The 14,228-nt window shown below is 39.1% G+C and overlaps 1 protein-coding gene across 2 annotated transcripts in view; it reads right to left on the bottom strand.

The window, feature by feature from the left end:
- smg1 (SMG1 nonsense mediated mRNA decay associated PI3K related kinase) overlaps positions 1-14,228 on the bottom strand; it is a 61,587-nt gene that overhangs the window by 21,609 nt on the left and 25,750 nt on the right. For both annotated transcript variants that reach the window (XM_029507649.1, XM_029507651.1), the window contains exons 25-35: positions 8,509-8,820; positions 8,260-8,398; positions 7,806-7,956; positions 7,397-7,517; positions 6,854-7,096; positions 6,498-6,649; positions 6,230-6,365; positions 5,808-5,952; positions 5,542-5,680; positions 465-683; positions 186-366 (exon numbers count right to left, since the gene is read on the bottom strand). In XM_029507649.1, the coding sequence (XP_029363509.1) occupies positions 186-366; positions 465-683; positions 5,542-5,680; positions 5,808-5,952; positions 6,230-6,365; positions 6,498-6,649; positions 6,854-7,096; positions 7,397-7,517; positions 7,806-7,956; positions 8,260-8,398; positions 8,509-8,820 (1,938 nt within the window). The remainder of the gene's footprint in view (positions 1-185; positions 367-464; positions 684-5,541; positions 5,681-5,807; positions 5,953-6,229; positions 6,366-6,497; positions 6,650-6,853; positions 7,097-7,396; positions 7,518-7,805; positions 7,957-8,259; positions 8,399-8,508; positions 8,821-14,228) is intronic.

The raw sequence follows: 14,228 nt of genomic DNA, 5'->3' as shown, positions 1-14,228 counted from the left end.
ACAGTCTTTCATTCATCAAGTTTCACTGAGAAGTGAAGCTTGAGTGAGAATGTTTGGGTAAAAAAAAAAGCAAAACATTTTACTCTCACTCTTCCCACAGTTAGTCAATCACTGCATGATTTGAGCAGTTTTTAAGTTAAATTCTGTCCGTCTCAAGTCTGGAAAAGGAGAAAACCATGACATACCCCTCCAAGGGGCTGTGGGGGTCGATGCTAAGCCCAACTCAAGCCCCTCCCTCAGTTCACCAGCATGCTTCACCAGCAAACGGAGGAGACGTAACGTTGCCATGACAATCACATTGTCATTGCTCTGTTTGTTGTTGTGACAGGACAGCAGGAGTTTAGGGTCATCCTCATCTATTGGAACCTGAAACACACAAAAAGCACAGGTGTCAGATTGTACACAAAGCGGCCGTTACTCCTGTCAAGGATCCCACAGTGCAGTTATGAATCCTTCAGTCTCACCTGGCCTGCATTGAGCTTGAGAAAAGTGAAGTAGGCTTGGCAGGAGACCCGATAGAGGCCAAAGATACGATCTACCACCTGTCTCCAAACCTGAATCAGACCATCTGTGACAGGCTGCCCCACCTCACCCAGCCAAGGACATGAAGTAGTGAGCTGCCGCCAGATCACATCAACCATGTCGTCCTCATCATCTTCCTGCTGTAGAGCCATGTCCTCATCCTGATGCACAACAGAGCAGTAAAGTCAGAGAAATCTGTACTGAGGTAACACCAGAAAGTCTATCAAACTAATTCCTTAAATTAGAACACAGGCCAAACTCCCTCATTCATAAAAAGTGAACTGCTGTTGGAAAAAAAACTAAAACAAAAACAAATAAACTGTCTGCTGAGGAATGCAATCATTTATTCATAATTTATTCATTTATTATGACACATATGTGAACAACCCAAACTGAAAGCTCAGGGTTTCTGGGTAGACATTAGTCCATTCAAATCCAATCTTTAAAATCCCAACAATTCAGTCATTGCCGGTTTTCACCAAGGTTATCTCCTAAAGCCCCTTCTATGCATCACCTACTTGCTTCTTCTTGGTGTCAACCTCTATAAATTTAACAATAGTTTTCATTGCTATGTAGATGAAACCCCCCAGTGCTACCTTTTTACAAACCCTTACTCCATGCTCCCATTCGCCTAACTGACTCAACAGGAAATCAAATCTTGGTATTCTGACAACTTTCTAAAATTCAAAAAATAAAACATACATTTTATTTAATGACACCAAATCAACCTTAAGCATATGTGACAGTTTTCCCCTCACTATTGACAATTTCCAATTTTTGTCATTTGCTGCATGTGATCCCCCACATTTCCTGTCACTAAGCAAGCTGTTCTAACAAAAAAATTACAACATAAAATAACAATGATCAATGCAGCAAAATTGCAGTTTTGTTTTATATCACACGTGTTGATATTTATAATTAAAATGTAAGAAAATTATCAAATATTACAATAAAAAATATGTATATACTTAAACTCTGTATGCACAAAAACGAAAAGCTAATTCAAAATTTAAAGTTGTAAATGACTGCTCATGCTATTCAACTACCATGTTAAAATTTATGAAAAGGAGTGAGAAAGAAACCTTTGAGAAAGAAAATTTGTGTATTGTGATAATGCAAAAGTTCAGAGAAATATCGACCAATTTTGCCCATCTCTACTAAATTTGGAAAAAGCAAAGTGCTGTTTCACATTTCATACTGTTTTGATGTTGCAGCATTATTCCAAAATGGATTAGAATTTTTTTTATTTAAATTCTATGCCCCAATAATACAATAATAAATTTATAAAAAGTTTGATGGAACATGTATACAACTTTAGTCAATATTTTGCTGAAACACCTTTGGCAACAATTACAGCCTCAAGCTACAAACTAGGCACACTTATTTTTGGGCACTTTTTCCCCATTCTTCTTTGCAGAATCTCTCAAGCTCTGTCAATATCACAGCCATTTTCAGATCTCTCCAGAGATGGTTGATTGTGTTCAGGTCACTCTTGTTGGGCCAGTCAAGGACATTGAAAGAGTTGTCCCAAATTCCTTTAAAAAAAACCCCCTCTTTTTGTTTTATATATAAAACCGATGATACAAATCAAATTAAATCATTTGTATAGCACCAAATCCTAACAAAGTTACATCAAGGCACTTTACATATAGAACAGGTCTAGACCAAACTCTTTATAAAATGATTTACAGAGAACCAATAGATACAGGTTTATAATCCTGTGGTTCAACTTTAAATCAAGACTTTGGCTATTTGCAGCCTGCTATTAAACTTGTGGAATTCCAACTGATTGACCTGAAACTTGTTTTAAATGTCTCTAAAACAAAACTTATAATGTTCTCTCAAGAAGGTCAGTGATCATATTTTCTTTGCTGGGAAACCAGATTGCGTTGGTTACACATTGTAGGTATTTGGGCATTTCAATTGATGACCGTCTAACTTTTAAAACCCACATTGAGAAAAGCTGAAAATTAAGCTGGGTTTCTTCTTTAGGAAGAAGTCATATTTTTCCTTTGATGCAAGGAAAAAAACTAGTTGCTGCTACCTTTCTCCCTGTGCTTGACTATGGTGATTTGTTGTGTATGCATGCCCCTGTACACTGTCTGCAATCCCTTGATACTGTGTGACATGGTGCTCTGAGGTTTGTTACAGGCTGCAAAGCTCCTACACATCACTGCTCCTTATATTTCCGGGTCGAGTAGCCGTCCCTAGCCACACACAGGCTTACTCGCTGGCATTTATTCAATTATAAGGCCATTCTGGGTTTACTCCCTACATACTTGTGTGGTTATATTATCAGAACCCATAGCAACTACAGTCTTCGTTCTAATGACACATACAGGTTAACTATTTCTAAAGTCCGCATCGAACTTGGTAAACAGGCTTTTATGTATTAGGCTCCCTCAGCCGGGAACCTGCTCCAGAGCAGCCTAAATCTGCGGTCACTTATTATTATGGTCACACCCGTTTAAAAAAAAAAAAAAAAAACTTGGACCTGGAAGCAGACTTATCTCATTTGCACTTGCTTTTTATGATTTTATGATCTTTTACTGCCCATGCCTATTTTATTATGTTGTCTGTTTTGCTCGAATTTTACTGTATGTCCATGTTTTGTTCTCTGTCCTTGTTATGATGTTATGATGCATTGTCTGTTTTAATGTTGTAACTCCTTACCCTGCTGCTATCTTGGACAGACTTCCCCTGAAAAAGAGGTCTCTTTATCTCAGTGGGACTGACCTGGTTAAATAAAGGTTAAATAAAAATAAATAAATAAATAAATTGGGTCATTGTCCAGTTGGAAGATAAACCTTCCTCCCAGTCTCTGGTTCAGAGTGCTCCGGAGTAGGTTACCATTAAGGATGTCTGTAAATTCTGCACTTATCTTTCCCCTTGACACTAACTCCCAGTATGATGCTGCCACCATCATGCTTCACTGTAGAGATGGTACTGGCCAGGTTATGTGCAGTGCCTTGTTTCCTTCAGATATAATGCTTGGCATTCAAGTCAAAGAGTTCAAATCTTTGTTTTATCAGACTGGGAATTTTGTTTATCATGGTCTGGGAGTCCTTCAGATGCATTTTGGCTGACTCCAGGTGGGCTGCCATGTGCCCTTCACTGAGAAGTGGCTTCCATGTGACTACTCTACCATTGAAGGCTAACTGGTGGAGTTCTGCAGAAAAGGCTGTTCTTCTGGAGGGTTCTCTTCGCTTGACAGAGCAATGTTGAAGCTCTGTCAGAGTGACCATTGGGTTCTTTGTCACCTATCTGACGAAGAACTTTCTACCCCAATTAATTGGATTGGCTGGGCAGCCTACTCTAGGAGGAGTCCTGGTGATTCCAAATCACTTCCATTTACGGACAATGGAGACCACTGTGACAGCGGGAATGCTGCAGAAATTTTACTGCACCTTTCCCCAAATTTGTGCCTTGATACTATCTTGTCTCAGAGGTCTAACTCCACTGCTTCTAGAGTGATTGTAAGATTCTGCTTCTCTCTTTTAAAGCCACACACAACTTTTCTCCTTGATGCTTCTTGGAAGTCCTTCACATTAATACACCCTCCCACATGCTTGGATCTTCCTTCTAAATTCACCTTACAGCAGTTCCTTCTGGCCACCTGTCTGCCTTCATTGACGTGGTGGCTTCATTGCCCACATTTTACAAACCCTTACTCTGCCTCCACCTCTGGAACTCCCTTCCACCAAACCTTTGACACATATTGCACTTTTAAAACATATTTTTTAAAATAGCATATTCTGTTGAACTGTTTAGTCATTCCTTCCTTGTTTTGAGTTTTTTGTTATTGCCTTTTTTGGTAATTTCTCATTTCTATTTTTATATTTATATCTATTTTTTACCCTTAGTTTTAAAGTATCCTTAAGTGACTTGAAAGTTACTTATTAAGAAACACTATTTGTCGGTTGTTAAAGTACAAGCATATCGAAAAAAAAAAAATAAATAAAATAAAAACAAAAACTGACTTTTGAAAAGAATTTTAACATGTATTACAATTTCAGAAACTGCTTCTTGCTGTAATGAAAGGTCTTATTTAATGATCTGCATGCATTTAAATAATCACTCACTGATATAAATTCTGAATATCAGTTGTGCAAGTTAGAGCTGGGCAGTATGACCAAAATCCTATATCACTGTATTTTTCAGAATGAATCCAGTTTCACAGTATTTGACTTTCTTTCATGCATGATTAAGTGTTGACCACATTTTCCACTGATTGAGAGAAGAAGCGGACACTCAGTGGATCAGCTAAACAAAAACTTAAGAAAGAAAAAGAAGCCAAAAATGCTGCTTTGGTGTATACCATCCAAATACCATCCATCTCAACATTTTTCACCAGAAAACAAAGGCAAGATGATGGTACTCCTAACAGCGGTGGTAGTACTACACCTCACTGCTCAGATGACCAGCAGGATGCTAACACTGCTAGCTCAAGTTCACTGGAGACACTTGGTAGTGGTGGAACGGCACTGCCTCCTACTAGATAAATAGATAGATATACTGGGAAATTGACACTGTCCGTAGCAGTACTACGGCGGGCAGTAGCCGAACGGCAGAGCCAGGTCAGCCTGTGCTAAGTCCTATCACATTGTGTGTGTTTGATTGTGTGTTGCCCGTTTTGTGAGTAATAGGAAGAGTGCCTTTGCACGCAGACTATTTGCGTGTGTAGGCATGGGCAGGGGGCCCGTGGTCGTGATGATCTGTCTAGGCACCAACGCACTGCGTTCCGGACACGTTCAGGCTGTTTAAACCGGTGTCGCAAGTATATGGAGGGGAGAGAAAAAAAAAAAAAAAAAAAAAAAATCATAACAAATATAAAAACTGGGTTTTGTCTTGTTCCTTTATATTTGAAGGGTTAAAGAGTCTTACCCAGTAATTACCCAGTGCTTATTGCTTTATATACCTGATTTGACCCAAGACTAAAATCAGAAATAAAATCGTCACCCTGAATAAAAATAAATTAATTAATAAAAAAAATAACAAGAGAACCAAAACAAAACAAACCTGTATCCCAGTAGGTCGACATATGGCCTGTCCCAAAATGCTGAAGATGGTCTCCTTGTCCTCTTCACTGGTGGTTGTTGGCAGCAGCTCCTCAATCTCTTTCTTTTCCCCAAGCAAAAGGGGCAACCCCTCCCCTTGGCTGAGGAGGAAAATATAATGAATGCAGGCCAAGAAATACAAACAATATGAGGCACCACCATCTGCAGAATCCAAAGGGGTTAAATGAGTGCCACTATGAGAGCCAACTGCATACTGGGTCTACAAACCTGGCATTATCCACCACTTTTCTGCCCCAGCGGTATGCCCAGCTGGCCAGGGCAGCCCAGGACTTGGCCACCTCTGGAGCTAGGCTGGTGGAGAGTTGGTAGAGTTGGCCCAACACGAAGTCTGGCTCACTGACACCAACACTCACTACAAAGGGATTATTACAACAATCAAATAACTTTACTTCAGCTTTTGGCTGGAAAATAACATGAATCTGGAGGCTATTTTGTAAAATGAGAAGTAATTTTAACTTGTAAGTGATGATGAATAAGCTATTCACAATATTTCATTCTATTTTTTGCTTAGGCTTATTATAGCCAGTAATTCCAAAATGTATCGGAATATTTGTCTTTGTTACGAAAACCATAGAAATGACTTGTAGTCGTTTCCCTTTTCTGAAAGGCTCCAATGTTGTAACTGTTACCAGAAGTCTCAGCGATGATGTGGGGGCCACCCTGATACTCGAGGGGCAGCTCCAGCAAAGCAGCAATATTCCGGCTCAAAGGTGACATGCTGCCGACAGTATTGGAAGAGCTTACTGTTCCTGAAGTCTTTACCACCTACACACAAACATAACAAAGATCTTGCTTTGGTCAGTTTTTTAACTGTTATCAACAAACAAAATGGCCAAAATGTCATTAAGCATGATATTAACACAAGAGACAAGAGAACTTATTGACAAGCGAGCATGCCTGTTTGAGCAGAGGTGTCATGTCTTTCCAGTCAGCAAGCAGCCATTTGCAGAGAGTTAGCAGTGAGCGGCAGGCAGCACCTTCATTCTTCCCCACACGGCAATAGGACAGAGCAGCTCTGCTCAACATCTCCATAGCTGTCACAGACTGGCCTGAGGATAGAGACAAGTCAGAGGATGTAACATCTTAACTCTTTTCTGACATCATCAATTAGAATCACTTTTTGCATCATTACATTCTGTTTGCTCATTATAAAAGCTCCACCAGGTTCAACACAACACATCACTGATGAGAACTGTTTTACTCCCACAGTATCAGCACACAAATTTGATTATTTGAAAGTCTCTGCTCCTCACCTGCAGTCCTTAGCACTTTTGCTTTTTCTATCTGGAGCTCTGGTCCCCATTTTTCTCCAAGAGTTCCCTCCAGAGTGATACACCTAAACGGTGGGTTAGACTCAACCTGCTCCTTGTCTTCTTGTGTCCCATCGCTACACTGGCTAAGCAGGTGGGACGCCAGGCCAATGTTGCCCTTTTTCCTGGCAAATTTTACAGCTGTCAAACAGAGTTCCACCAGATGGCTGTCTACAGAAGAGTAACCTGGACAACAGGAGAGATGGGGAAATGTCAGAGCTTCACATGGACAGATATTAGGTCTTTCAGGTGCTTGTGGTTAATTGTTATATGGCTTTTCTTGTTTGTAATTTAACAGAATCTCAACATTGCTGGTGACTTTTCTCTGCTGCACCTTAAATGCAGACTGGAATATGCCATTCACAGTACATGTCATGATATCTGCCCCGCACTGACGGGCCTTTAGCAATGGTTGCAAAAAAGCTGGCCTGATTGTAGCAATTAGTACAGCCTGTGTGCCTTCTCCACCAACTTTTATCCATTTACCTTTGAGCTTGTGGAGGAGCTGTCTCTGGAACATTGTGTATCTGAGGGCCTGGAGGAAAGGCTGGATGTCCTGCTGTTTACAAGAGTTTAGAGCCTCACTGGAGAGAGGAATCACACAGTCCTAAAAACAACATACACAAAATGCATAACACATATAGCAGAAGTTATTGCTCTGTTTTCAGCTGTTTACTTGAGACTAACATGGTCTCAGTTACCTCCATTAACTATTTTGTTAGTCTTTTGGTGTTCAGCAGATAATGACATAAGTTTGGTTGTGCTATATTTTAGAATTTATTTTATTATTATATTTGTTTTTCTCTGCTGTTGAAACCAGTAAACAAAAAATAAAGCTGGATAAACTTCTTGTAAATCCAAACATCAAACTATGTTGAATGAATGGTATACATACCTCTTGTCCAGTGAGTGTATTCTCCAGGGTGGCAGTGCAGTGTACCTGCATGGTGGGCAGGGTGGGCAGGGCATCAGACAGAGTGAGGGTAGACAGGCGAAGAGGACCCAAGCAGATGCGTCCAGTCTGTTTCAGGCAGCGCACCAGTGTACTAAAAAGTCACAACAAAATAATTAACTGAAAGAAGTGCAACTCTTTTGTGTGTGAATGGACTTGACTTGAAAATTAAAAATCAGTTTTTTGGCCACCAAGAAAATTAATCCGTCATGTTTCAATGAGGAGCTGTTCTCCTAAACTTCATTAACCCTGAAATAAATAAATGAATAAATAAAATAAAAAATAAATAAAAAAGACTGGAGCTGGAGAACCCTGCTATCAATGAACTCCTGTTGTACCTGTATCCCTAAATCCTTAAGGATCTGATACTAGCGTCCATCTCCAATGCTGTACTCACTCTGGATTGGCTGTGGTCCTCTGGTCCTGCTGATTGGCTTTTGTCATGGCACCAACAGCACTTCGAAGGAGCTGTACTTCAAGGGCTCTTTGCAGCTCAGTTGGATCTGGACTCATTGAGGGCAGAAGCCTCTTTAGATCTGAAAAAGAAAGATTAAAAATTGACAGGGTTTTATTCAACAAACAATCTGAATGTCATGACACTTGTTTTCTCAAAAAAGTTTCAAACAGGTTTTGCAGAGTCACGTACCCAGCTTTTCCTTGGTGCTGGACAGTGAGCTGTAGTCCTCTCCAGGAAGCAACTCCAGCTGAGACCCACACTCTGCAAGATCTCCCTCCTCAAAGCGGCTCAGAGCCTGGATGTAGTTGAAATCTGTCATCAGACTGATGCTGACTGGACCGCTGGAGTTCTGTTTGAGGCTGTGGATGGTGGTCTGCCACTCCTTTACTGAGGCCCAATCACAGAGTGCCACATAACATTGACAGGCTTTATTGGCTAGGAAGTTGACCACTTCAGTAGAGCATTCACTGGACTTCATCAACACAGTCTTTTTGCTATCACCTGTTTAAAGTGGAAAAAACATAAAATTACTTAAAGCAAGAGTCTTCTGATGCTGCAATGTCTTATTTAAAAGTAAGAGTTATAATGAATTAATTTGTTATTTATAAATGGCTGCAAAGCATCTGGGAATAAATTCAGCTATAGCAGATGTTTATCTAAAAATGCTGTGGCCAAACATAAGGAGAATATTCAGACTATTCATTTGCTAAACTGCCATGTATAGTCAATAAAGGACTTCTCCCCAAAGAGATTGAGGACCTCGTGAATAGAACTATAGTCTCACTGTCTTCAAATCTGAAGAGGAAAATAATGAAATAGAGTAGGCTGGCACCTTGGCCTTCAAATTCTTGCCTTAAAGTAATTGTCACAGAAGTTCAAAAGGAAGTGGTAGTCTAGTAATCTAGTTGAAGTCAGATAAATTCAATTTAGCCTGGGAAGAAATCTTAAAAACATATGTAATAAAAAAGCTCTTTGCATTGCCAGAAGCTCATACTATTCAGCATTGATGGAAGAAAACAAGAACAATCCCAGGTTTCTCTTCAGTACTGCAGCCAGGCTGACAGTGCCTTAGTTCAGTGGGAACCATTGATTCTTTAAGCTCTTACCAGCAATGCCTTTATGGGCTTTTTACTAACAAAAATCAGAAAAATTCAACAGCTTTTACCTACAACTGGCAGTATTACGATCATATCTTCTCAATCAACTGTAACACCTGCTTTGTTTTTGGAATCTTTTTCACCTTTAAATCTCTCCGAACTAGTTTCTATAGTCTCATCATCTAAACCAGCAAGTAAACCACTAATTCACATGTATATTCTCAATCTATGTTGCGGTTAATTTAATCCCAAAGGCTCCGCTATACCAAGATTTTCTGTTCTCTCCCAAAAATCGGACACTATGCTGGTACAATATTTTCGCAGCAACCTGCACAAAACTAAAACAAAGTTACATCAGAGATGCAGCTGCTTACAGTGCCGTGTGTAAAATAAATACATAAATTAAAATCTCTGTAGAATGCTCATGTGATTTTATGGATTAGTTAGTGTTGTGAAATTAATTAATGTATAATAATTGTGATACCGTGATTATTCCTCTGACTACAATCATACAATCAAAATCTATAATCGCTGCATTCCTACTTTTGACCATTGACCATAATATTTTATTAGAAAGGTTGAAACATGAAGTTAGGATCAAAGTAGCCACAATAAGTTGGTTTAAATCATATGTATCAGACAGATAGTGCTTCCTTCATGTTAACAATGACTCTTCCTCACTCACTTTAGTTAATCATGGAGTTCCACTGGGTTGTGCCCTTGGACCAATCCTTTTATATGCTAACCCTATATATATATATGCTTCCCCTGGGCAATATTATCCAGAAGCACAGCATAAACTTTCACTATTGTTCAGATGATATTCAGTTATACTTGCCGAATGAAACTAAAATCAACTAATCAGACTTTCCTGGATGACCTGCAACTTTTTACTGCTGATGTGTAAAAAAAAAAAAAAAAAACTGAAGTCATTGTACTTGGCCCTACGTACCTCAGAGAAGTATTATTTGATCACCTAACCACACTCTGGCTGTTATTACTTTGGCTTCCAGTACCACTGTTAGGAATCTTGGAGTCACATTTGATCAGGACATTTCCTATGCAGCACAGCGGCATATTGGTTAGCACTTCTGCCCCACAACAAGTTCCCAGGCCTGAGCCTGACCTGGCCCACGTGCTTGCGTGGGTTACCTCCAGGCACTTTTCCTCCCGCTGTCCAAAAACATGCATGCCTAGGTTGATTGTGGACTCTAAATTGCACCTATGTCTGAGTATGAGCGTGAGTGGTTGTCTCTCTCTCTATGCCCAGCAATGGACTGAAGATCTGTCCAGGGTGTATCCCCACCCTTGCCCAATGCGAACTGGGATTGGCTCTAGCACCCCCTGCAACCCAAAAACAGATTATCAGTAGAAGATGAATAATTTAATGAATGTCCTTTGTCCCTCATATGAAACACTTCTCTAAGACAGCCTTCTTCCACCTACACGATATTGTAAAGATCAGAAACATCCTGTCTCAAGAGGATGCAGAAAAACTACTTGAATCATTTCTTACCTCTAGACTAGACCACTGTAATTCATTACTATCAGTATATCCCAACTATTCTCTGAAAAGCCTTCCAGTTGATTCAGAATGCTGCTGCACTAATATTAAAAAGGAACTTAAAAAAAAAAAAGAGATCACTTTTCTCCTGTAGTAGCTTCTCTTCATTGGCTCCAAATGTACAAAGGTCTTAATGACCTAATATTAGCGCAACAGGGTAAATCACTTGGACCTCCACATTGGGAGTCATACAGACAATTAACGTTGATTTGTATTATATTCAATTGGTTATTTGTTTACTCTCTGTGGGTTATTGCAGGGAGGGGGGAGTTTACCAGGCCAATGAAAGAAATATAGAGGCCAATGACTTAGAAGCAAAACAGATCTATAAAAATGGTCAAACAAAGTAAATGGAGTACTCAATCCAATCAAGAGGTGGAAAATATGGTCAAACCTAAAGAAGGATAAAATCCACATAGCATTCTTGAAGGAAACCCACCTAGACGACTCACGCAAAATAAAATAAAATGGGTTTTAAAATTTTTTTTTTCTTCACATGATTCGGGGAGACAAGGAGGGGTGGCGATTCTGATATCCATTGCATTAAATTATGAACATATCTCTGACTATAAGGATAAGGAAGGTAGATTTTTTATAATTACAGGCAGAATAGAGGGAACAGTGACAAGTCTCATTAATGAGACTTCCTCCTGGTAGCGATTGGCATGCCTAAAAACATTTATTTGAATTAATGGCAACAAAAAGTCAAGGGATTTCAATATGCGGCATGTACTAAACCCAAAACCTAAAACCTCAAACGACATAACTGATGCACAGAACAATAGTAAGAAATTTCAAACCTTGATGCAAGAAATGGGAATTGTGGACATGTGGAGAGAGGGAAATTCAACTATTTGACTAAACACACTTCTCAGCTGTCCACAATGTGTACTCTCGGATCGACTATTTCTTTACTTTCAAAAAAGACCTTTATAGACTAGATTATTTTGAGATCACCCAATCATCAAAGACAAACTGAAGATGGAGATCAAATAGTATTTGGAATATAATGATAGCAACTCTGGGATGCTTTGAAGGCCGTGATTAATAGCCACAAAGAAAATTAGGCAACAAAAACTCAAGAACTTAGAGTAAGTTAAAGAAACTTCAGAAAGAACACTCAGAAACCCTTGAGGACAGGACTAAATCCAAAATTATAATCAAAAATGAAATTGAGGACATAAATACACAGGAAACACAAAAAAAGAACTTTTTTTCTTGAAACAGCAATACTATGCGAGTGGGGTAAAATCATTGAAGCTTCTATCATATAAGTTATGAGAGCAACAAGCAGAGAGAACTTTACACAAATTAAGAAACCCCACAACAAATGAGACAGAAACCAATAAAGAGAAAATTCAACAATGTTTTGAAAACTTCTACAAAACACTATACTCTCAACCCCAACCCAATGATAATCATCAGATAGACGCTTTTTATCTATGATATACCTGCCCAAGGTCACAAAAGAACAAAATGATAGATTGACTCCAAAATAACAAAAGAGCTACAGTCAGCAATGGCTGAAAGGCTAAAGGGAGAAAAGTCCCCAGAGACTGACGGTTTCACCCCAGAATAGTACAAAATAGTGTGTTTGATCCAGTGAGATGGTCCTTTCTGTATAAACAAAATTCAATTTTCATACGATTATAATTGATACAATAGCAGCACTATATGATAAACCGACAGCCAAGATAAACGTCAATGGAGATCTAACTCATTCATTCACATTGGAAAGAGGAACGAGACAAGGATGTTTTTGTTGCCACTTCTCTTCACCCTCTTCACTGAGCCACTGAGCCAGTGGATCAGACAGAACTCGGATGTAAGGGGGATAACAATCGCATTTGGGGATGAGAAATTGGCTCTTTTTGCTGATGATCTCTAGATGAAAATGTTAAAGGAATATGACATTGTCTGGGTACAAAATCATTATTAGTAAAATTCAAGTCTTAACCTTTAACTATGACCCATCGTTGGAGATTAAGAAGTTATGTAATCAGAAATGGGATACAGAGTTCATTAAGTATCTGGGAGTCATATTGCCAAAGGATTTGTCAAAGATGTTTGATCTCAACTATGGACCCCTAGATTCAAAGATAAAAATCAGACATGCAAAAGTGGAATGTTGCTCCCTCTCTAGGTTTGGGCTCTAGGACAGAATCAATTAGGTTAAATATCCCACCAAGACTACTTTACCTTTTCCAGTGTCTGCCAATCGAAATACCTTAAACTATTTTTAGAATGGGACAGGTAGTTATGGAGATATGTTTGGAAAGGGGAAAAGGCCAGGATTGAATATAGAACTTCGCAAATGAAAAAAGAAAAAGGTGGGATGGCCGTTCCTGCCTAAGAGAATATATGCAGTAATATCATGCAGCCCAACTGAGACCATTAATTAGTTTACTCTAACCAATATATAACACAGGCTGGAAAGACATAGAAGGTACAAAGGTGAAAGACACACCAGTAGCAGCCCTACTAGCAGATAAGAAATTGCTAGATGACCTTGAGATTTCAGAGGATCACATGCCTGACACCTTCTTAAAAGGTCAGGAAGTAATAAAAACTTGTAGATTGGAACATGTGTCTAACAATCCTGAGGTGGTGTGCCTACAATTTACTATTTTGAACCAAACAAAAACAACAACAGATTTGAGAGATGGATCTCAAAGGGTTTAACCACCTATTATCTTTTGCCCACAAGAGGGTATTCCAGTGATTTGAAACTTTGCAAAACGAACAAGGGTTGGAAAAAGAGGACTTTTACAGGTATCTGCAAGTTAGAAGCTATTTTAATCAGCATATGAAAGAAGCTTTAGTGAAACTAAACTCAGATTTCCTGCAGGTGTTTTTAATCGCATCTTAAGTCCAGATTTTGCAACAAAATTATATCCAGACTGTACAATGGTATCCAAATATCAAAACCATGTAAATGAGAAGTGGGTGAAAAAGAAGGAAAGGCAGTGTTCTCAGTGGAGAGTTGGGATGGAATGTGCCAGCTACAGTAGAACAACAGGGTCAAACGTGAAGAATATTGTGAGATATTTTATCACTCCTATTCAGAAAAAACATCAGGATAATGGTTATTTTTGTTGGCGACTATGTAGCATGAATGGAGCCAATCACCTCCTCATTTTCTGGGACTGCCGGGTTATCACAGAATTCTGGGAAGAAATACATAAACATATAACAAAAGGGGATGAATATTACCTTCAACTATGAATCTACGTATTTGGGAGATATTG

Source organism: Echeneis naucrates, chromosome 8 (assembly GCF_900963305.1).
Source record: "Echeneis naucrates chromosome 8, fEcheNa1.1, whole genome shotgun sequence".
In the NCBI taxonomy this organism is placed as follows: Eukaryota; Metazoa; Chordata; class Actinopteri; order Carangiformes; family Echeneidae; genus Echeneis; species Echeneis naucrates.
The sequence above is the reverse complement of the archived record's forward strand: the minus strand, read 5'-3'. Positions and strand labels throughout refer to the sequence as shown.